Raw genomic sequence first — 22,312 nt, 5'->3', positions numbered from 1 at the left:
CATCCACATTTCTTACTGGTTAGCTCGTAAACCTTTCCAATTCTGACTGTGCTCTCCCACTGAAGATTGCTAGGTCAGGGCGGCCACAGCACACTTGGATGCCATCACTAGTCCATTCTGCCACCGCGGAGCCAATTCTGAGTAGTTGCCGTGGCTTGGCCCTGGTCCTTCTCTTTTGCGTTTTTAGCAGCTCTCTTTCATTGCTGGGACAACACACAAGCCAGTCTTCGCCAAGAGGCAGGAGGACAAACTCAAACCACCTCTGGCATAAGATTTAGGAAGAACCCATAAAACTGGGTACACACAGTTAAATTACTCTAAGCAGGACAGTTAGACCTACTTAGATAATCAGAACTAAGTAGGATAGGATGTAGGGATGGGGGGATGTGCACATTTGCAAAAAGCCTAAATAAAATTAGGCAACCCTCAGTTCGAGCAGGGAGGGTTAGACCAGCACGCCTGCTCCATCGCAGGAGCGCCTTTGTCAGGTTGCTTCTGCTGGCTCCAGGCACCCCTGGGTGCTCAGTCCACATCCCAGAGCTGCTCTCTGTGGTTCTCAGCAGCTCAGGCTGTGTGCCTGGGAGCCATCTTGCCATCCTGACCTACTTGTCATTCCATATGGACTGCTCCCGGGACTTGCTCCTTAATTTGCTAGGGCCAGTGCAAAATGAAAAGGCGGGGCCCCTGGTTCATAAATTATTTAAGAATTTAAAACAGTGACAGCAGAGCAGTAAAGCAAGTGTGGGGTCCCTTTAAGCACGAGGCCCTGTGCATTTGATGACAGGTCACACAATGCCCATGAAGCCAGCCCTCCTGTGATGAACAGGATGGTGGAAACTCCCCACCCACCAGCCTGACAGCATCACTCTATGTCACAATACATAAGCCAACCTGAGTTGATCTTTGGGAAGGGAAAGGAGTTGCCCCCAATGCCACCATCCAAATATGCAGAATTTCTCCTTACCTATTCAACCGTTCCGTTTCCACCTCAAACTCCCTAATTTTGCTTTCCGAGATGGCAGATCCATGGGAGTAGAGTGTCTGGAAGATCTCTTGGATGTTGGAGCAGTCCTGAAGAGAGTGGGCCAGATGCTCCGCCACACTGCTGGATACCTGTACAGGTGAGCATTAATCCCCCTCTGGACAGTGCCACTTCAGGGACGCTGGTCCCCAGGCATGCTTTGCATGCAAAACAATTTAAAGCCGATGTTCCTTGAGAATCAGGCACAGGAGATAGCTACCCCGATCTTTCTCAGTTTGTATAATATAATCCTAGTATAAAAAGTTAACTACTGTGAAACAGTACATAAAACAGTGTCAAAATGCAGCGGCATCTTCTAAGCTGCATCCTGGGCAGCAGGCATGTGGGATCATGAGTGTTTAGAGACCTAAAATTTTGGATATTAAACAGAGTCTGGACATCCTTCCCCCTTCCGAAACCCCCTGCCACCCCCAGACTTGTCTCCGGCTGTTGTAGTTAAGGGGAGCGTCCCACTCCTTTACGTTCATAATTTGGCTTTGGCATGGAATCTGGGTGCATGCAATTTCTGCCCAGCACAGAAGTCTAAGACAGGGCCTTAAGAGTGCTGTTCAGGTTTTCCCCACCCCTGAGGATCAAATAGCTGGATTTCCCAGCCTTACCCCAGAATTCTAAACGACATCCCCAGGGAACTGAAATTCCCTTTTCACCATTTTTCAGCTTACAGCCCCATGGGGTTCAGGGCTCTACAAATGAAAACTCTAGTACTGAGCTGGAAGGTTCTGGTCTGTCACAGCATTGGCCACACTTCAAAGGCAGCAAACATCCTCACTGGAGAGCACCTTCCCTTTCAAGAGGGACGTGCAAAAGGTAAAGTTCTCTTAGAGCTTCCTGACTCACTCCGTCTCTGGGGAAGCAGGGTGATATAAAGCAGATACTTTAAGACTTTCATCTACATTGCCAGTAACCAGACCTAAATCATTTCTTTCTGAATGGTTTCAGCTAGAGAAAAAAAAAAAAAATCTCCCTTAAAGCTGAAGAAGTGATTCACCACGTGCAAACCACTATACATTTTCATCTGATCCTTTGGAAGGAAATCAGGTATGATTTCTTATTATAATTAACTGGTTTACTGCGGGTGAACTTCGGAAGTTCTTCTATCATGGATAAACCACTGTGTAGCTTTACTGGGTACTTTGTTGCCTTGCTTCTCATGAACACTCACCCCTATGCTGCTGATTTCTGAGCCCAGGACTGGCCGATCAGACGATGAAGATTCGGACCTGGTCTTTGATAGCTTCACTCTCTCAGCAATCTTAAAAAACAAAACAAAAAAGTTTCAAAAAACAACACGTAACTCCCCATATAAACTGTTGAGACTCTGTTTATACAGGGCAGCTACTCTTTAACTGTGGCAACTAAACTGATTCATCGAGTCTTAAAAACGACTCACTTGTCCAGTTTTTCTGCTTAACTCACGGTTTTTCAACCTTAGCACTTCTGACATTTTGGGTTGGATATTCTTTGCTGTAGGGACTGTTCTGTGCATCGTGGGGTGTTAAGCAGCATACGTGGCTTCTAGCCATAAGATGCCAGTAGCACTCCAGCTACGACCATCAAAAAGGTGTCCAGACATTGCCAAATATCCCTTGGGGGACAAAAATCACTTCTGATTTGACTTGACTTAATAAACTTGATGGTTGAGAACCAACCTTCTTGCGGAGACTGGTAGGGCTACCGGGGAGAGGACATTATCATTTGAACAGTCTCTCTAGGGTAGACTCAACTTAGGAGCGGGGCGGGGGGTGGGGGTGGGGGGGCTGTGGCTGAGAACGGAGGGGCTACTTCTCACAGCTGCCAGGGCCTGCCCATCACAATCTGTTTTTCTGCTGGCAGGGCTGTCAGTCCTGTGAGCGGGGAGATCATTGGTTCATTCCTCAGGGTCCCCTCCTGGGCTGAACCTTGATCCTCGAGAGCAGCTCTCCACCCACCCCTCGGCACTGTAGAGCCTGACAAAACATCTCACTCTCCACAACGACCTGTCAGCTGTGACACGCTCCAGCTGGCTGATCAATGAGAGCTGGTGTCCAGCCTGCAGCCGAGAGAGACTTAGAACGTTAGTGGGTTATCTCTGCCTGCAGCTCCAGCACAGGAGGCCCCCGGGGGCCGGCCGAGCTGACTGCACGCCTGCACAGCGGCCCCGGGAGCTCACCTTGGCGATGGGGACGTCGTTGCTACTGCTGCTCGTGCTGAGCTCTCCGGTGCTGGGGTTAACAGGGCGATTGGCGGAAGCGAGGCGGCCAGGGCTGGAGGGCCCTGTGGCCTGCACGCTCTGCAGTCTAGTTTGAAGCTCTCGAACCTGAAAGAACAACACCTTCAGATACAGCGGGTGGGTTCCCCGGCCAAAGAGCAGAACAGCCAGATTGGGGGAGGGGAGGGCAGAGCTTTCATTTACGTTAAGAAACCGGTTTCCCTGAAAAGCTGAGTGGGTTGAGTCCACATAAAATGCACTGTTGTTCTTAACTAGACCGCCACGTGCTGGCCAAGTATCTGTTCTTCAAAAGTACGAAGGGAACATGTTTCCTAAGGCACTGGAAGCTTCCAGCAGAAGTAGAATGACCATCTTTGAGGGATGTTTGTTCATTCAGCCTCGTGTGCCTGACACACATGGGCACAAGGGACAGAACCCAGGATGAGATCTGTACTCGTGTGGACCTCGGAGCTCAGCGGAGAGAGACAATTTCAACACAAGCGCACGCGCATGCTATAGATATCTATCCAGAGTTTGCAGGAAGCAGGTAAGGCGAAGAGAGTGACTCCACCTGAAGTCATTAGGGAGCCATCCTTGAGTAGAGCCTCACAGGTGAACAGGGCTTAATGGATGAGATGAGTAAGGGGCTGGCTTTGGTGGTGGGGTGGGGAGAGTAGCTTGGATGACGGACTGTGTCTGAAGAACTGCAAGTTATTCAGTGCGCACAGTGTAGGAGAGAGACCTGCCCTGGGAAGGAGGTGAGGCTAAGGTGATGAGGCAGAGATGGTACCCACGGCTTCTCTCCAAGGGACTTCGAGATGAGATTATCCTGGGGACAGTGGGAAGGAATATCTAAATAGCCCTTCGGTACAGAGAAACACAGGGCCCTTTCAATTACATTTAGAACACACATTTACCTGCACAGAATTTAAATGTCCAAATCCTGCTTCTCTATGGTTACGGCTCACGGACTTCCAAAGAGAGACGTGTTCCAAGCAAGTGAAGATGATTGTTAGAAATTGGTCTCTCTGATGACCTTGATCACGGTTTTATCATTACGTACAATGTTTATCTTAAAGGGCACACTGACTGTAGCATCCAAGGGCCCTTACAAATGGGCAACAGACCCCACTGGGAAAAACTGGCACCAGGACATCTAAGGCAGGGTTTCCCCAACTTGTCAGTGTACCAGAATGTCCCAGAGGGCTTGTTAAAACACAGAGCCCAGGGTGCCACTCTCAGGGATTCTGATTAGTAGGTGGAGACCAAGCCTAGGAGTCTGCGTATCTAACAAGCTCCCAGGAGATGCAGATGCAGGTCCCGGTTAAGGGCTCGCACCTTGAGCAGCAGTGACCTAAGGGACTGCCAAGGCCACATGGTACTTTAGTCCCCAACACAGAAGAAGCAGGGCTGCACCCCTGCCAGCCCTGACGCCAAACCCTTCCAGGCAAACCCTTCTCTAAAAGCGACTGGAGAGCTTTTCATATTCAGTATCTTGCATGTCTCCACCCTGCTAAACTGGGAACCAAAAGTAATTGAAATTTCAATAATTCATCAGCATATTAGAAGCCAAAATAGGAAAATTCCCTCGGAGAGAACTGCATTCAATGGTGAAACAGCTCAAAAGTGCCTAATAGCTGGCTCTGCTGTGGCTTCCAGTAACTGTGGGTTAACAGAAGTGCGTGTCGTCCTCATAAAGGGCCAGACACAGAGCTGCCCTCAAAATAGTTTAAAGACTAGAAAAACACATGCCTGTCAAAGTCAAGTGGTATTGCTGGTGAGAGATTACAGGGCTCATTCTCGAATGGTCCCGATAAACTGTGCCTCTCTGTGCCCCATGGCAGAGGGACAGGACCCATTTTTCCATCAGGCCAGCTTCCTGGCACCGGGGAAACCACTCTGGTAGAGACCATGGATTTCAAGTTCTACCACTGTGAAAGTCTGATGAGGTCCTGACTAATCAACAATGTTAACACCACTCCCAAACCTAAAAAGTGTCTGAATCATTCCCAAAACAATCAGTGGTCTGGGGTTCCTAGAATCTCAACTGGCCCACTCATCTCTCTTTTTTAAAAAGCAAAAATGGCCCTGGGCATTTTATAAAAGTGCCATTAAAACTACCCATGTTATAAAAAAAAGTTTCTTCTTCTAATCACTAAGGTCAAACATGTCCACTGTGGAAAATTTAGATGACACTGCAAAATGAAGACAGAAAAAGTACCTATGTTCTTTCTTACTCTACAGAGACAATAGCTTCTAGTTATTTTCCATGGTGTGCTTGTGCATGGGCACGCATGCTTCAAATGATTTCTAAATCTAAATACGCATTCTCATATTAAAAGCTCTGGACGTGGAGAATGTCTTTGAAAACTAAAGGATGATAAACATGTTTATTTTGGTCTATGCTTCATAATTTAATGATCATGGTTAGGCAGTGAAAAAAATCCAGCTGAAGGGGGTGGAGTGAGTCTGTCATGGGAAGAAAGAGAGACAGCTGGTTGAGTTAAATAGCCTCTCTCTTCTGGCTTGGGAGGTGGGGTCTTAATTTAAATGAATAAATGCACAGAAATGAAGGCTGTAACCAATCTGCTGATTCAGCTTAGGTAAGGCTTAGGAGAGGGGAGAGAGACTGCTGTTAGAGTCCTCACTTTTATTCTTACCCATTGTAGTAAGTGGAATTGTGTCCCCCTCAAAAGATATATCCAAGTTCTAAACCCCCAGTACCTGTGAATGGGACCTTATTTTGAAATACGGTCTTTGTAGATGTAATTAAATTAAGGATCTCAAGATGAAATCATCCTGGATTTAGGGTGGGTCCTATATCTAATGACTGGTGTTCTTGTAAGAAAAAAGAGAAGGAGATTTGAGACACAGACACACAGAGAAGAAGGCCGTGTGAAGACGGAGGCAGGGACTGGCCACAAGTCAAGGAGCTACCAGAAGCTGGAAGAGGCGAGAAAGGATTCTCTCTAGGGCCCTTGGAGGAAGTGCAGCCCTGCCAACACCCTGATTTTGTAGACTCCAGAACGGTGAGAGAATATGTTTCTGTTGTTTTATGTCACTAAGATTGAGGTAATTAACTAATATACCCATCTTTCACTGAAGATATGTTATTAAAGAAAATATCTTTCTCTCAACCAGTTATGTGGTTTGGAGTCAGGGGGTAGCTGGGAATCACAGGAACCCTAAGTAGGAATCGATACTGTGGGAAAGTAATTCATCACCCATAAAGCCTTTCCCAATTGCTGCTGACTTCTTCAACAGCAGAACACAGAACGTGACTTCAGTGGCCAGTTTCTCATTTCTCCTAAAGTGAGTATGTAGCCAGGCCCCACCTAGAGGCCCAGAAGAGAAGTTTGTCTGTTACGTACATTGGAAACCTGCAGAGTATGAAGGTGAGATTCTCGTCTTTCAGTGGCTCAGAGTCCTAGGCTCAGATGTCTGCCCTAGCCAGACATCTCGTGAAACGTGCTCTGAGAAGGGACACCAACAAGGAGTGTCAGCGTTGTGAAAGAAGCATTATTCTGCCTTCCCAGAGTAGGAAACGCCGGCAGGCAATCTGCAAGGTTGGGTAGCTGTTTAACAAGCAAATAAGAAGGGGAAAAGGCATGGGGGGCTCTGAAGGTTCAAGGAAGGAAATGACAGTAAAATGCCAGAACTCTGCTTCTCTTGCTTAGAGTTCAATGACTTCCCAAAGAGCGAAAAAGGCTTCATAAAATCATTTTATTAGAGAAGAGAATGGACTGGACTGAGGAAGAGAAAGGAAGTGAGTCAAAGCTGCATGTGAGAAATGATGAGGGCTCAAACACCATCAGTGAAGTGGGAGCAAAGAAGGCTAATACTCCCTAGGCCAGCATCGTCCAATAGAACTTCCTGTAACAACGGGAATGTTCTATAGCCCTACCGTCCACAACGGTAGCCACAAGCCACATGCAATGTGCCTAGTATACCTAAGGAACTTTATTTTTAATTGTACTGTATTTTAATTAATTGAAATTCAAATTTACATGGTTTTGCATGGCTAGTAGCTACTGTATTGGTCAATGCAGTTCTAGAATGATTCAAGAAAGGGACAAGATACCCAAACTTGTGGCTGGAATGACTTAGCGGATCATGGTACTACTCAGCAAAATGGGGAAAACATAAGCAGCTGATTTCTCAGAGATAAACAAAGATGCCAACTTTGGATATATTGAATTTGAGGAAACCATCAGATGTGTGAAGAAGGATATTCAGTCAACAATTAGAAATATAATCTGAGGGAAGGGGATCAGAAATGGACTTCTTTCTATGTGTGGATAAAGTTGCCAAGGGAAAAGGTGCAGCCATGTGGGTGGGAGGAGAGACTCTACGTAGCTGGTTGGACCGAAGGCTCAACTGAGGACAGTAGGAAGGGGCGGCTTTTGCTCTAAGAGAGAAAGAAGAGGTGAGGATAGATAATAAGAAAGGTGTGTTTGCAGACTGGAGAATGAGGATGGGAAACAGGAGGCTCCCATCTGATGGTTTTTGTCTCTCTTAGAGACAAGAGTTAAGGTCCTCTGCTAGGAGAGGAGGAGGGAATAGTAGTAGTCAGAAATGAGAAAGGAAGCTGACCAATAACCCAAAAAGAGAGAGAGAGAGAGAGAAAGAGAGAAAGAGAGAGAAAGAGAGAGAAAAAGAGAGAGAGAGAGGCTTACACAGCAGCACTGAGAAGTCAGCTGAGCTTTTTCATTCTAGGCAGCAGACTGACTCAAGGCATTATTTTCTTCAAACCCCAGAGACCTCATGAAAATGGTAGTAAAGAATAAAAAAAGAATCAAAACCATAACAGTGAAAAGAATGTGCTTGGGGCATTAGCGGACAGAGGATTTGGGCGCATTCCTTAAAAGCAGAGTGGAAGAGTACTGATGAAAGAAACAAAATGGAAAAAGCCAAGTTCTATAAACTATACAAGGGGAGGTGGCCAATCTACCCAGAAGAAGGTTGGCAGGGTTTAGATGCAGCCTTGGCAGGTACTACGAAAGACAAGAATGAGATGTAGGGCTGAAAACAGGAGGGGTAACTGTCTGTATACAGAACAAATGGAAATTTCCAGCATATGACAGCCTCAGCTAAAGTAAACAGACAGTCCTCCTATGAAAAATGCATAGAAATGCTGCATAAAAAGGAACAATGAGAAAGAAATTCATTGCCAAGATTCAAAGAAAGACAGTAAAATTTCCAGGTGCCAGAAATGAAGTGAAAAATAAGGTTAGAGAGGTTAGGAGGGAGCCGTGGGATCGAGAGCAGGGCGTGGAGTGTGCACGCCAGGGTGTGGGTGGGCGAGAGGGACAGGGGCCCCTGCAGGTCAGGCTTTTTGAGCTGATCCTCCAGCATCAAGCTGGGAGCCTTCCTGCCCAACCCATCTGTGAAAAGCGGACTCAGCGCGCTGCCCCGGAAGCCGGAAAGGAGCCCCTGGGCTGTGCAGATGGGTCAAGCCTAAGAAACCAACATCTCAGACCTGTGACACATTTGGGTGTGGAGTCCAAGTTTATCCTAGCTCCCTAGTGTGGGACCCCAATCTTACAAATTCACAGTGAAAACTGGTCTGGATTTTGCTAGGCCACTCACTGCCCCAGAAACCTAACTGGTAAACCACCCAATATCATTAGAGAACAGGAAGAGACTTAAGCCTCCCATGGCTGGGAGCCCAGGACCATGGAGCTGCTCGACATGGAAGGATGACTGCAGGGAGAGGAGGATGAGACAGGAGAGCCAGCAGGCTAAATCAGGAGATGAATCCACTGGAGGAGAAATCAGAATAAAGCAACCAGTAAACCACATCACAATCACAAGTATGTTTAGGGCCCTTAAAGAGATAAAAGGAGTAATTTCTGTACACAATAAATTACGAAACAAAAATAGGCAGATATCAAACAAGAATAGGTAGATGAAAAAAAAAGCCCATGGAAAACATAGTCAATGAAATAAAATCAATGTACAGGTTAAGCTTTAGACTGGATAAAATTGGAGAGAGAAGTAGTGAACAGGAGCACAGTACAGAGAATTCAGAACACAGCATGGGCAGCTAAAGAAGGACAAAATATGCAAGTGTCACTGAGAGGCTTCAACACACTTTTAAAGGAGTTCCAGAGGACAGGAACACAGATAATGACAGAGAAACACTATTTGAAAAGAAAACACGTGACTTTTCCAGATGTAGAGACCAGCATAAGTCCCGAGACTTAAGTATCATGTCAGGTGCTAAGTAGTTGTGGCAGTTTTTAGATGTGTCTGCAAATGCTTTGATAGTCCCTCCATCACTGGACTCCAGTTCCCCTCTCGTTGCACACGCTTGGCCTGAGAGATTGCATCTGATGAACAGAGTGTAGTCAAAGTGCTACCACATAACTTCCAAGGCTAGGTTAGAAAAGGCAATACAATTTTGCCTAGCTCTCTCTTGGGATGCTGGCCCTTACACGCCGACGACTCGGTCGTGAGGAAGCACAGGCCACACGGAGAGGATGCTTGTGGGTGTTCTGACCAACAGTCCCTGCTCAGGTCCAGACAGCAGCTAGCCTCACCCACCAGACAAACGAGTAAGGAACCCTTCAAGACGACTCTGGCTCCAGCCACCATCTGACTGCGAGCACATCTGAGCCCAAGAGAGAGAACTGTCCACTGGAGCCCAGTCATCCCCAGGAGGATGCAGTTATCAGTAAATGATTGTTGTTTTAGGTCTCCATGTTTGGGGTGGTTTGTTATGCAGCTGGTGCTAATTGGAAGAAGAGGATGAAAACGCGGCCTATCTAGAAACACTGCGGTGCAAATGTAGGGCGAGGGGAAAGGATAAAGAGAGAATCTTAAATCTGTCAGGTGGGGAGAGATGACACAGGCTCTGGGGCAGGGGGGGTAGGTTTGTTTCACTCACTACTGTATTCAACACATTGAACAGTGTCTGACACAGCGTCAGTCTCAATACAATCTGTTGAACATCGCCAAATAAAACTGTCACCCGAAAATCCAATACCTAGCCACCTACAGTAGGCTGAGTAATGGCCCCCAAAGATGTCCACACCTGAATCCTGGAAACCTGTGAATATATTACCTTACGTGGCAAGAGGGAATTTGCAGGAATGACTGGAAAAGGCAAGGAAGCATAACTGAGAAGGAACACAGCCCTGATGACACTTTGATTAATAAATCTGTGTTATTTTACACCACCGTTGGTGGTAATCTGTCTAAGCAACAACAGGAAACTATACCCCTATCATGAGGAGTGTGGGCAAAAATAAAGATATTCTCAAAGATTAAGAATTAAGCACCCGTAGACCTTTGCTGAAAGAACTTCCCAAGGACACAGGCTTTTCAGGAATTAGAACATTAAACTCAGAAAAAGAATGGGATAAGAGAAATAATGATAAGCACAAAAACTGGCGGAGATGTAGGGGCAGAAGGAACCTTCCTATGCTGCCGGTGAGCGGACAGATGGGTGGGCCAGTCTGGAAAGCTGCACTGCAGGATTTGGTCCAATTAAGAACATGCACACCCCAGGACTCTGCAACCTCACTCCCGGACGTGTATTCTAGAGGAATTTCCACACAGGACCAAAGAGGACATGTGCACGGGAATATGCACTGGAGCGCTGTTTGTGGTAGCGGGAGGTCTGGATGTCAGGCGCGGTAAACATGGTGGGGACACGACGGAACGTCAGGAGGCCATCAGACCTCATGCATACACAGCGACATGGACAGACCTTAAAAATCAGAGCGCTCGGGGGAAACAAAGAAAAAAGTCTACAGCACGACACGATTGATGTAAATCAAAAACAACACACAAAACATTGTGTATAAGGACACACGTAAAAGTGAGGGAAAGGGAGTGGGAGAGAAAAGCAATACATAAATTAAAAGAGGGCCTTCTCACGATCAATGAGTGTGTGCTTTAACAGAGGGATGTAATTAGCTTATTTCTCTGCCCCGCAGGCCAAATTAAAAAAAAACAAATGAAAGAAAGTGAATACAAAGATGGGCACTCAGGAGCCTGAGAGATTGTGCAGAGCCAGAGAGCGAGGCGCTGGCGAGGAGGAAGAGTCTGGTGCCAGAGCTGTCGCAGACAAAGATCGCTGGGGTGGGCGCAGAGGTGGTTTTCCGGAAAGGCGGGCAGTTCACCGGGAGAGTGAGGCAGGGGCGGGCGTAAGTGGGGCAGCTACTGGCCCTTCGCTCTCCCAGGACAACTGTAGGAGCACAGACAACGAGATGACCGAGCATGCTGATGAAGGCATCTGTGACTGTGGTCCACAGATGAGTGACGAGCAGGGAAGAAAGGTGGCACCGGAGTCCTGAGTAGGATGAGAAACATTATTATTAGCCATAGAAGAACGAGCCTGTCCCGCTGATGATACGCAGAAGCGGTCGCTGGGTAGCCGTAATTTCCGGCGGTTAGGGCGTAATCCATAGTTTCACTGTGTAATGGGGCTGGCTGAGATGAGACGATTTCTACCCTGCAGCGGGCTAAGGATCACTGGGCCGGAAAAGTTCTACTGAACGAGCTTGAGGCGGTGAGTCCGGCGGAGTCTCAGAAAGCTGCCTCCTCCAAGTCCAGGCTTGGGGAGTGTTTTGCAGAGAACCACTTTCTCCTATTGGAGATTTCATAAGACTTTTCTTTCTCGGAGCCCTCCAACAAATAAGAAATCAGAATTTATTTACAGAAGGAGGAAAGCAAGCCCAGCGGCATTTCCATTCTCTGAAGATGTGATGGGTGTATTGTGTTCTTCTGTTCTACAGCCCAGGAAGGAACCTGGACTGGATTACCTGAGTGGCTGTGTCAGGGAAAAGGTCAGTGCTTTGGCTGTCTTCCTCATTTCCTACCAGCTTTCAAACAAACGGAGTCAGCTACGTGCTTTATAGCCAAGAGCTCGCCTTTACGCAGCTGGACTTCCTCACAGGAGCAGAGGCTGGAGAAGGGAGACGGGGATGGATAAGCCAACACTGGTGCCCACAGCTAAAAAAGCTGCTTCGCAGTTTCTGTGGCACAAATGTGCACAAAGCCCTTTTAGAAACAGTTTCCAAAGAAGACACGAGGAAATCAGAATTTTGAGGGTTCTCTGTCTTGGATTGCACTTAAAGCTTCCTCGAACTACAGAGAAGAGGGGTGACAGGCTTTGCCAATAATGCTCCGTCGGGCTCAAGACAAATATATGCACACATAGCCTTTTCTCTATGAAACAGACGTATTTTGTCTTCACTATGTGTTGTTTTGGAATGCCAGGAAGACTGATGGGTGGTACCCTAAGGAGTCTGGCACCCATGTTACTATAAGAGAGGATGCTTTACTTCTGGTCTGTGTGGAAGCAGGAGAAGAAATGGGAAAAAGAGCAGAAAGAAAGCAAGAAAGGAGTCCAAACAATAGAAAAATGAATGCTGCATCCCACAGTAAGGCTACCAGAGCTGAAGCTTTGGTGCTAAGAGTTAATGTCAGGGGCTTCCCTGGTGGCGCAGTGGTTGAGAATCTGCCTGCCAATGCAGGGGATACGGGTTCGAGCCCTGGTCTGGGAAGATCCCACATGCCGCGGAGCAACTAGGCCCGTGAGCCACAGTTACTGAGCCTGCACGTCTGGAGCCTGTGCTCTGCAACAAGAGAGGCCGTGGTAATGAGAGGCCCGCGCACCGCGATGAAGAGTGGCCCCCACTTGCCGCAACTAGAGAAAGCCCTCGCACAAAAACAAAGACCCAACACAGCCATAAAAAAATAAATAAAATAAATTAAAAAAAAAAAAAGAATGAATAAAGAAAATATTGCTAACTTTACAAAGAAAAAGAAAAAAAAAAAAGAGTTAATGTCAGCATAGACCAAGATTATTAAACTTCTGTGGGCCCTAGTTTTCTCATGTCTAAGAAGGGTATAATAGTACCTCTTGTAGAATTCTCGTGCAGACTAAATGAGATGTGCATAAATCACTGCTCATCACAAGTAAATGCTCAAAACATGTTCAGTGTCATAATTCAGGCTCTGCGTCCTGCTTTGCCTTCAGAGGTATCTATTTTTAGTCTAAGAAGGGGTGTGTTTAGTCTGAAAATGTCCAAAGAATGTTAATACTACTAATATTATTAATGCATCCTTAAAAATAAACTATCAAGACTGCACTGAAAAAAAAATGCATTGGTAGGTGGCACCTTGTAAAACTATTTTCCTTCATCGGGTCAGCACAGGAAGTCCTCCCCTATGCCAGGCAATGCACCTTGCCTTTGGAGCCCCAGGGTGTCCATGTCCTGCCAGATTCTAGGATGAGCACACCCTCTCCGCACCCACTCCTATAGCTCATGTGACCCTGGTGAGTGGACAGACAGGGTTGGGAATCTCTCCTGTTTCAGATGCAAGATTCATCACTGCCATACTGTGGCCCCTGGAGGAGCAGGCTAGGCATGAATAAAAGTGCCAGAAGGCTGTGGTTCTCTCTCTTTTCACTCCACCCGTGGGGAGAGAGGTAAAGATGGCTGGAGAGGTTCTTGGAACACGCCCAGTGACTGAAGGACACTGCCTTCCCTTTCCTGTCCGGGAGATGGCTGGGATCACAACAGGGAAGTGTACGAGGGTCCTACACCCCATTCATTGATTTGGTGGCTCATGGAAGGGCCTGGGCATCTATCCTTTGAAAGGGCTTCCCAGTGATTCTGTCACACATGTTGAGAGCCACCTCGAGATGGGTGAGTGAAACCGCCAGTTTCTCTGGCACCCTGATTCCTGTCCAAGTCTATCTGGTATCATACTCAAAGCAAATAAATCAGCTGTGTTAGGAACATTTATGGCTCAGCAAATACCCATGTGCTCCTTCATATTTCTCAGCCCCTCTACGGTTAGGCGGAGCATCTGTATAGTTCTGGCCAATGGGCTGTGAGCAGAAGCATGCAGCTATAGCGGTGAGTCTGTTCAAGTGATGTTTTAGATAATGGGTTACCATCAGCCTGGGTTCCTGAGTGAGTACATGGAGCAGAGCTGTGTGCTCATCTCTAAACCTGCACTGGACGTGCAGTGCAACCAGAAAATAAGCTCTTTTGGTGGGCCATGCCACTGAAATTTGGGGGGTTAGTTTGCTGCTGCTGTGTAACCTATCCTCATCTTGACTAATACTCCAGTCACACAAGGGAAGAGCCATCCGGGACTCCCAGACTGAGGTGGAAGGAGAACACTGGAGCAAGATCGCCCTCCTCTCAGCTCCCTCCTACGAGGCCAGATTAGGGCTGGGAACGTGAAAACAGGGTTGCTGTTTGTTTTTTTTTAATAAGTATTTTATGAATTTAAACTTCGCTAATATTGGCATCTTCTTCCTCATATAAAGAAACTCCTAAGAGAAATGAAACAGGTAAGATATGAATAAATTTCCATCAAGGACAAAAGAGAATAACTGTGCTTGTGTGTGGATGTCAAGTTATTAAAGCTGGGAGATACCGATCATGATCCATAATCCATACTTTATTTTTTTGTTTCTTCAATTTGAAAATTAAGGAAGAGTAGAAAGAAAGGACTTCCCTGGTGGCACAGTGGTTAAGAGTCCACCTGCCAATGCAGGGGACACAGGTTCGAGCCCTGGTCTGGGAAGATCCCACATGCTGCAGAGCAACTAAGCCCATGCGCCACAACTACTGAGCCTGCGCTCTAGAGTCTGCAAGCCATAACTACTGAGCCCGAGTGCCACAACTACTGAAGCCTGCATGCCCAGAGCCCGTGCTCCACAACAAGAGAAGCCGCCGCAATGAGAAGCCCGTGACCGCAATGAAGAACAGCCCCCACTCGCAGCAACTGAAGAAAGCCTGCACGCAGCCATAAATAAATAAATAAATTTATTTAAAAAGAAAAAAAGAAAGAAAGAAAAAAACATGCCTATCTTTTCACAGCTTAGACTTACTAGCCTCTTAATATTTTAGCATATTAGCTTCCCTTCTATTTCTGTGAATCTACTTCTATGTATTAAAAACCATACAACTGTAAGAATACACACTTAAAAAAATAAACTAGGACACTACAGAAGTGTTCAAAATATCCTTTGACCCATACTCGTAGGTACTCACTCCCCCCAACCCCATAACTATTATGAGATTGGCTTAAATAGTTCTGCTCTATTTTAAATATTTTGCATACACACATATAGAATTCAGGCACATTTATACACATATAAATTCACAGTAAATATAAAGTACTGTTTTGCAGTCCTGCATTTTCAGTATGCAGACAAGAAAAGTATCACGGAGAAGGAGGCTGAGTGAGAAGAGTTCACATGAGATCTAAGGCTAAATAAGGCAAAACGGAGATGAATATTTAACCTATGTAAGGTCACAACAGTTTCACTTCTAGAATTATCTCTGCTGTTACTGATTTTTAGTTAAAAATATCAAAGCGATACTGACGTAGCCTATCATGGGAGATAATTCAGATGAAGTGAATGGCTGCTTCAGAGACAGACCAGCTCTGGACACCTCAGCATGACGCTATACATCTTATCTCCCAGTAAGGGTGGTCAGCCTAATAGTAAGTACATATTATAAATGAATTAATTAGTAGAAAGAAGTACATAATAAAACACATGGTTAAACTTTCAGGTCATTACTCTTTCTAAGCAGACTCCTTCATTTGATTTGGACTCCTCTTTCCAACCCCTTTAAGCATGAACACTGATCGTCAAGTGCCCTTCGAGATAACGTGGGCGAATACTGAAAGTGGATTCGATCAGGTGTTCAGAACCAGTGCAGCAGTTAGAAACAGGCACCAATGGATTTAGAACTAATGGCTTCAGGGGTGGCTCTTGGGCTCATACAAGAGGATGTTCAGTATATCGCCACAGGTGGTGAGTTTACAGGATGAGTGCTACACCTGCACGCTGCACACATGCCCGAGCAGGACAGTGCCGGACCCCTCACACCTCCGCGATCCCTCCTGCATTAGAATGACTGTGGGCAGACGCAGTGCAGCACCACCTCCGCTGGCAGACTCACAGACTTAAAAGTGGCCCAAAGGGTATCAGACTGATATCCCTAAAGGAGAAGGAACTGGGAACTGAATTCAACCACACGGCCAACAATTCAACCAATCACATTTACATAATTAAACCCCAATAAGAACCTTGGATTCGGAAGCTTGGGTGAACGACCCTGGTTGGCAATACTCCGAGTTGGCCGCACATCACAGCGCAAAGGAGGTCACACCATTCAGGACTCCAGGGGAAGAAGACAGCTGGGAGCTTTGCCTTCAGACCTCTTCCAGACTTCACCTATATGTCTCTTAGTTTGGCTGGCTCTGATTTGTATCTTTTTGCTATAATAAAACTATAACTGACTTTGCAGAACTTTCTGAAGAGTTTGTACAAAATCTCATAAGGATTTTGATTCAAGTCTATGGTTCAATGGGACACAGATTCATGAGCCAGTGGTCACATCCAGTTTGCTTTACCAAACTATCTGAGGAAAGCACTGATCATTTTTGCCACACGGCAGTTTGACCTAAACAATTAGGTAAAAAATACGTAATACAGAGAGGCTGGACCTGCCATCACATGTCCCTCCTATGAGTTCTCAGGGCTTCTCCTGTGTTTATCCCTCCCTATCACTTGACATGTACCACTGTAATGACCTGTTTATTTGCCTGTCTCCCAAACATCCTTCAGGCCAGGGTCTGTGTCCTGTTCATCACAGTACCCCCTCTGCCTAGCAAAGAGAAGGTGACCAATCATGTTTACAAAATGAATGAATGAAGAGCCAAGTGCTTCCCCTTCTAGAGTAATTAATTCTACTTTGCCTAAATTACACCCGCTTCTTTCAGTGTGAGGAAATGAGTGGTTCTATTACAGAGCATGCAGACCTAAATGATTACCTCATTTAATAATGAGCCGGGACCAGTAATAAAAACTGTCTGCCTGTTGTTCCTTAGTTACTGCTCTGCCAAGTAGCCCAATCTGTTAGCTGACATTAAAGATCTAATTTAATTAAATCTTGAACAAGGCTCAGAAAACCTCCTGAGAGCACTCTGTTTAATCACAGGCAGGGGGCAAGCACCAATCCTATTGATCTGGTCAGTTCAAATTCTATACAATGAACGTGGGCAATGAAAAAAAAAAAGTGGCCTCTATTGCTTTCCACGCAACTTTGATGAACTCTGGATTCTGAGTTGCTAGAAAGACAGGAAAGGCCAACCAGCCATGTTATCACGTGGTACCACAAGGATGGAAATGAAACTAGACCTCAGTCATGCCTCAGAGCTATACATCATGAAGAAGACACAACGACCAACCACAAAAGACAGATTTCTCCTCGGGGGAATAAAATATATTGGGTGGTGGTAGGTAGAAGTCATCCAGCATTTAAAATCTAGCAAACTGGCATTTACAGGCATCTAGCAAATTCTGACACCCACAATTGTCTTGAAATAAAGAGAAATAAATCTAATTCATGGGTATGTATAAAAATTCCTGAGGAAATTTCCAGTTGAGGAAGAGATACAAGTTCCCCAATATATTTTTATTTGGAAATGTAAATTATATAAATTTATATAAAATATATAAATTTATATAAATTATATAAATTTAAATAAAACCGTATTAACTGCAAAACTTACACGGTAATAAATGTGATCAGAAGAAAGATTTTGAGTACTGTGTGTGTGTGTGTGTGTGTGTGTGTGTGTGTGTGTGTGTGTGTGTAGTTATTCAATGTCCATCTAAGAGTTCTAAGAGTCCTTCAAATATATAAGAATTCTTGGGGGAAAAAAGATGGTATGGTGTTAATCTTTCCAGACTACTAAACAGGTAACTCTGGATTTCATCCCAAACGATTACTGATAATTTTTGAGCATTTACTACATGCCATGCGTTGGTTAAGTGCTTAGATAATTCATGAGGATTACCTAGTTTCCCTGCACTGAGTACTATTATTACCCCCACTTCATGGCGGAATAAACCGAGAGGTTAGGTAACTTGCCAGAGACTCACAGTGGCTTGGGAGATCAAGCTGTGACTCCAGGTGGTCTCAGAGCCCTGGCACAGAGTGTGGGACCATCACACTATGCTGTCCTTAATACTAACCTCCAGAGTTGGAGAAAATACTCGAAGGGGAACTGGCTTTTTTTCCTTTGCTAGTCACAATCAAGGGCTGTCTTGTGCTTTAGTAACTCAAGTTAGAGGAGGAAATCTATTCTAAACTGCAATATGTAATTAGGCCTACAACCAACATTTCCTTCACAAAGTAAGCACCATCAGAACGCACACGCTAAGCAAGCACACCTAATTAGGGCATTAGTCATAATGATCAGGGAGTGTAGCCCAGGAAATTACAGGTGCTGTGGGCCTTAGCACTAAGTAAATGTCCTCAGCTTGCCCAGAAGTCTTTGCTGACTGCAATGATTTACACCTGCTGTTGCAAGGATGGAGACTGGCGTCCGATACAGCTGGGTTCTGAAAATAAGCTTATGCGTGTGAGTTCACACAAAATGACATTCAGATATGAGAGTTAGGAATGCTGGCAATAGCCACAAAGGAGGAAGAGAGTTGATAACATTCAAAAATAGTAATTTCTTCTATATTCATAAATAATGGCAATTATGAAAACTGCATGTAGATTAAAAGGAGAATGATGTACACACACTGATCTTACTGAAAAGCAAGTTAAAGAGTAATGGTGTGATCAACTGGATGTATTTTTTTCTCCTCTGTATGCAAAATTACCAGTCACAGCACAACTAGAAAGCAAGCTTCTAATATTGCCACAATGGAGAAAGAGAATAAAGTAGGCCTAGTAATTCAAAGGGAAGTTCAGAGGGAATTGTTTCTGATTGCAGAATTCATTGCTTCACCTCCAGTCCAATCACAGATCAAACTAATAGCCAAACAAAGAAGTACTTGTGGGTTCCTAAGAAAAAACTCCATCTTTGGAAAAGTGAGTGCTTTAACAAGTCTGCCAAACATTTCTATCCTGAAACATCAGCTCCTTTAGTAATGGCTGTATTTCCTAAACAAAGTGGTTCTCAAACCTGTTCAGGCCATAGAGCCATTTAATGAGCTGGGGTGACTACCAGGAATTACACACACACACACACACACACACACACACATACACTCTCTCTCTCAGAACATACACACACACACACACAAATATATATATATAAGATTATTAGGGGCTTCCCTGGTGGCGCAGTGGTTGAGAATCTGCCTGCTAATACAGGGGACACGGGTTCGAGCCCTGGTCTGGGAGGATCCCACATGCCACGGAGCAACTAGGCCCGTGAGCCACAACTACTGAGCCTGCGCGTCTGGAGCCTGTGCTCCGCAACAAGAGAGGCCACGATAGCGAGAGGCCCGCGCACCGCGATGAAGAGTGGCCCCCACTTGCCACAGCTAGAGAAAGCCCTCACACAGAAACGAAGACCCAGCACAGCCAAAAATAAAATAAATAAATTAATTAATTAAAAAAAAAAAGATTATTAACTTTAATAAGTCTGCACTAGAGGAGAGGACATGTCACATTAGACTCAGTATGGATATGTGAGAGCAGGTACTATAAGTCTCAAGAAAAATTTACAGAAGAAACTGCAAAGGGGAAATTCTGTATATTTTTGCAAATTATAAAATATTATTATCCTACCTCAAAGGAAGAACATTTTAATTGACCTTGGGGAAGATGTGTGTACCCAGAGAATGGTTGAGAAGCACTGCACTGGGATAATTTTTAGCATCCACTTAGATCTGCGATTGCAGAGAAGAGCGTTTTTAAAAATCTTACCTGCACGTCTCAGCACTTTCAGAATACTTTCAAGAACGACTTCATAACCAGAAAGGGATGGTGATTCACAAGACTAGAAATGCCACCAAATTCTTGGGGCTGCCCTTGGCTCGACCAGCTGGCTTCTCCTTTGGCCCCAGCGCCCCGGGAAAGGCCTGGCACTCACCCTCCTCCGCAGCCGGTCCCGCTCCTCCCGGATGGCGTTCATGGTGGCCTTGGTCCTGTTCAGCTCCTCCTCTTTGCTGCACAGCATGGCAGTCAGGCTCTCGTTCTCTTCCCTCAGCCCAGCCAGCTCCTTCTCCCATCGAGACCGCTCTTCAGCAAGGTTGGGATACAGGTCCCGGCCAAGGACCCCTTCGATCTCCTCCACTGTCTGGAAAACACAGCCACAGAGACAAGCCAAGTGAGTTCCCTGGGAGAAACGGGAGGAGGAGAAAACAGGCCAGCCCAGGGTGAGTGTCCCCAGGGGGGTGGGTTCCACCGTCACTTCACTGCAGAAAAGTAATCAAGACTAGCGATAGCCCCCGATTATCTATCCTCTCCCCATTTTCAGATGAGGCTCTGTCACTTGCCTGGGTCACAGTCTGTGTTACCCAGCAGTTCCCCCAGTAAGAAAAAACACAATCCCTTCCTGGTATTTAAGTCTATCAGTAGTGCTAACTGCCATGTCCACACAGATGTTTATCTCCCTCACCCACGGTCCAGAGTCGGTGAATACACATGACCAGACAGCAAGCCAGTTAGTGATCCTGATAAAGCAAATGTGAAGTTGCAAGCTGCATATAAAATATAACTTGAAGTTTCCTAAATTATAGGCTTCCCATGTTCCAACTCAGCAACGTGATAGGTCACATCACTGTTTACAGCTTTTAGTGTCACAACAGAATCAGAAGGTGTGAATGAGGTTCAGTCCCAAGATAAGAAAGACAAAAATAAACCTCAGTGACACAGAAAAGAGTAAGTTCATTGTGGAGGTTTCTAAGACAGCAGGGATTTAATTAATAACACAGCTATGTGCTTAAAAAGAACAGAATCTTAATACTACGTGGAGAGTTTTTTTAAAAATTCATTAAAAACACCAGTATTAATGGAGAAGAAATACGCATAAAATTTGAAAAAAAAAAAAAAGGAACAACTCATTCTGTTTGCTTTCAGAAACTATTCATTCACAATTATTGCCCTTTGGAAAAGGAAGCATGCACCAAATGACTTGGAAAGAGGAGGTGGAATTACCATGTAGGGGTAGAAGGCAGTGAAGAGATGGGATGGGAAACAGGTCTCAAAAATGGGTGGCGTAAGGATGTGTCACTCTTGGATGCTCACATTGGTTCCCTGATGAGGACAGTTACCCAAATCGTGCTGCCACTTTCCACATGCAGTGCTTTGTCTTTCCTCTCAAGTCAGAGACTCATGTCCTACTCAGCCCTACTCCAGGGCCTGCTCTGTCCCTTGCTGGTTGGCAGACACCCTTGGCTTCCTCCTTCCCTCTCAATGCTAAGGCTGGGGCTAGTACCCAAGCTGACATTACAATCAAATACAGGCTCTGGAGATTACAAAGAAAGAAAAACTAGTGGTTACTTCCCCAAACCACATCAACTATGTATTTTTAATTGTGATGAATAAAGATGGGAAACCAGATGTACTATAAACATGAATCATGGTTTACCTCGAGATACCATAGCTCTTTTGTGAAATCCAGGATTCCTGCTGATAGAAACTTGGGCCCAGAGTCCTCAAACATTTTTCAAATAACACATCACATTTTCCCTTTATATAGGCTCCCCTCAGACTTTTCAATTTGAACTGTGATGCCTAGGTCACTAAGCTCTGGTGAAGTAACATAAAGATACCAGAGGCCCTGTATCAAGGGGACTTGACATTCCCATTGCTCAGGATGAGTTTGTGCAGATGCAGCAAACTCTTCTCACCTGGTCCTCCCTAAGCAGTAAGATGAATGCACATGAAAGGCGGGACTGAGGTCCAGTCCAGTACACTCAGGATAGATGACTCATTCAGGCCCTGAACTTCCCCCTTGTTAGCACCATGAATAGATAACTCCGGAAATAATATTCCAGAGGCCCGAAAGCTTTAATAAAATTTCCAAGTTAATCTTACAACCCCAGAGTGCTATATGATGAACCACACTAAAATGACGTGGTTCAATACTAGTAGTCTAATAGTTTCCAAGGAAGTAGTCATTTTTGCAGCAGAGCCAGTGATCTTGACTATTGATATAATGACTTTTTCTGATGTGAGTCAACCCAGCAAAAATTTATAGGGCTCCTGCTTCTCCCTGGTGGCCCAATCTTTAGTATGGCTTTCTTAGAAACACTCACTCTCTGATAGGTGTTTGAGTAAAAT

At 45.4% G+C, this 22,312-nt stretch overlaps 1 protein-coding gene across 2 annotated transcripts in view; it reads right to left on the bottom strand.

Annotated features, from left to right (window-relative positions):
- MCC (MCC regulator of WNT signaling pathway) overlaps positions 1–22,312 on the bottom strand; it is a 430,148-nt gene that overhangs the window by 51,437 nt on the left and 356,399 nt on the right. For both annotated transcript variants that reach the window (XM_036845622.1, XM_036845623.1), the window contains 4 exons: positions 20,118–20,324; positions 3,192–3,338; positions 2,205–2,294; positions 965–1,113 (listed from right to left, as the gene is read on the bottom strand). In XM_036845622.1, the coding sequence (XP_036701517.1) occupies positions 965–1,113; positions 2,205–2,294; positions 3,192–3,338; positions 20,118–20,324 (593 nt within the window). The remainder of the gene's footprint in view (positions 1–964; positions 1,114–2,204; positions 2,295–3,191; positions 3,339–20,117; positions 20,325–22,312) is intronic.

This window comes from Balaenoptera musculus, chromosome 3, assembly GCF_009873245.2.
Source record: "Balaenoptera musculus isolate JJ_BM4_2016_0621 chromosome 3, mBalMus1.pri.v3, whole genome shotgun sequence".
NCBI classification, from domain to species: Eukaryota; Metazoa; Chordata; class Mammalia; order Artiodactyla; family Balaenopteridae; genus Balaenoptera; species Balaenoptera musculus.
Note: the sequence above shows the minus strand (reverse complement) of the source record. Positions and strands in the feature narration are given on the sequence as shown.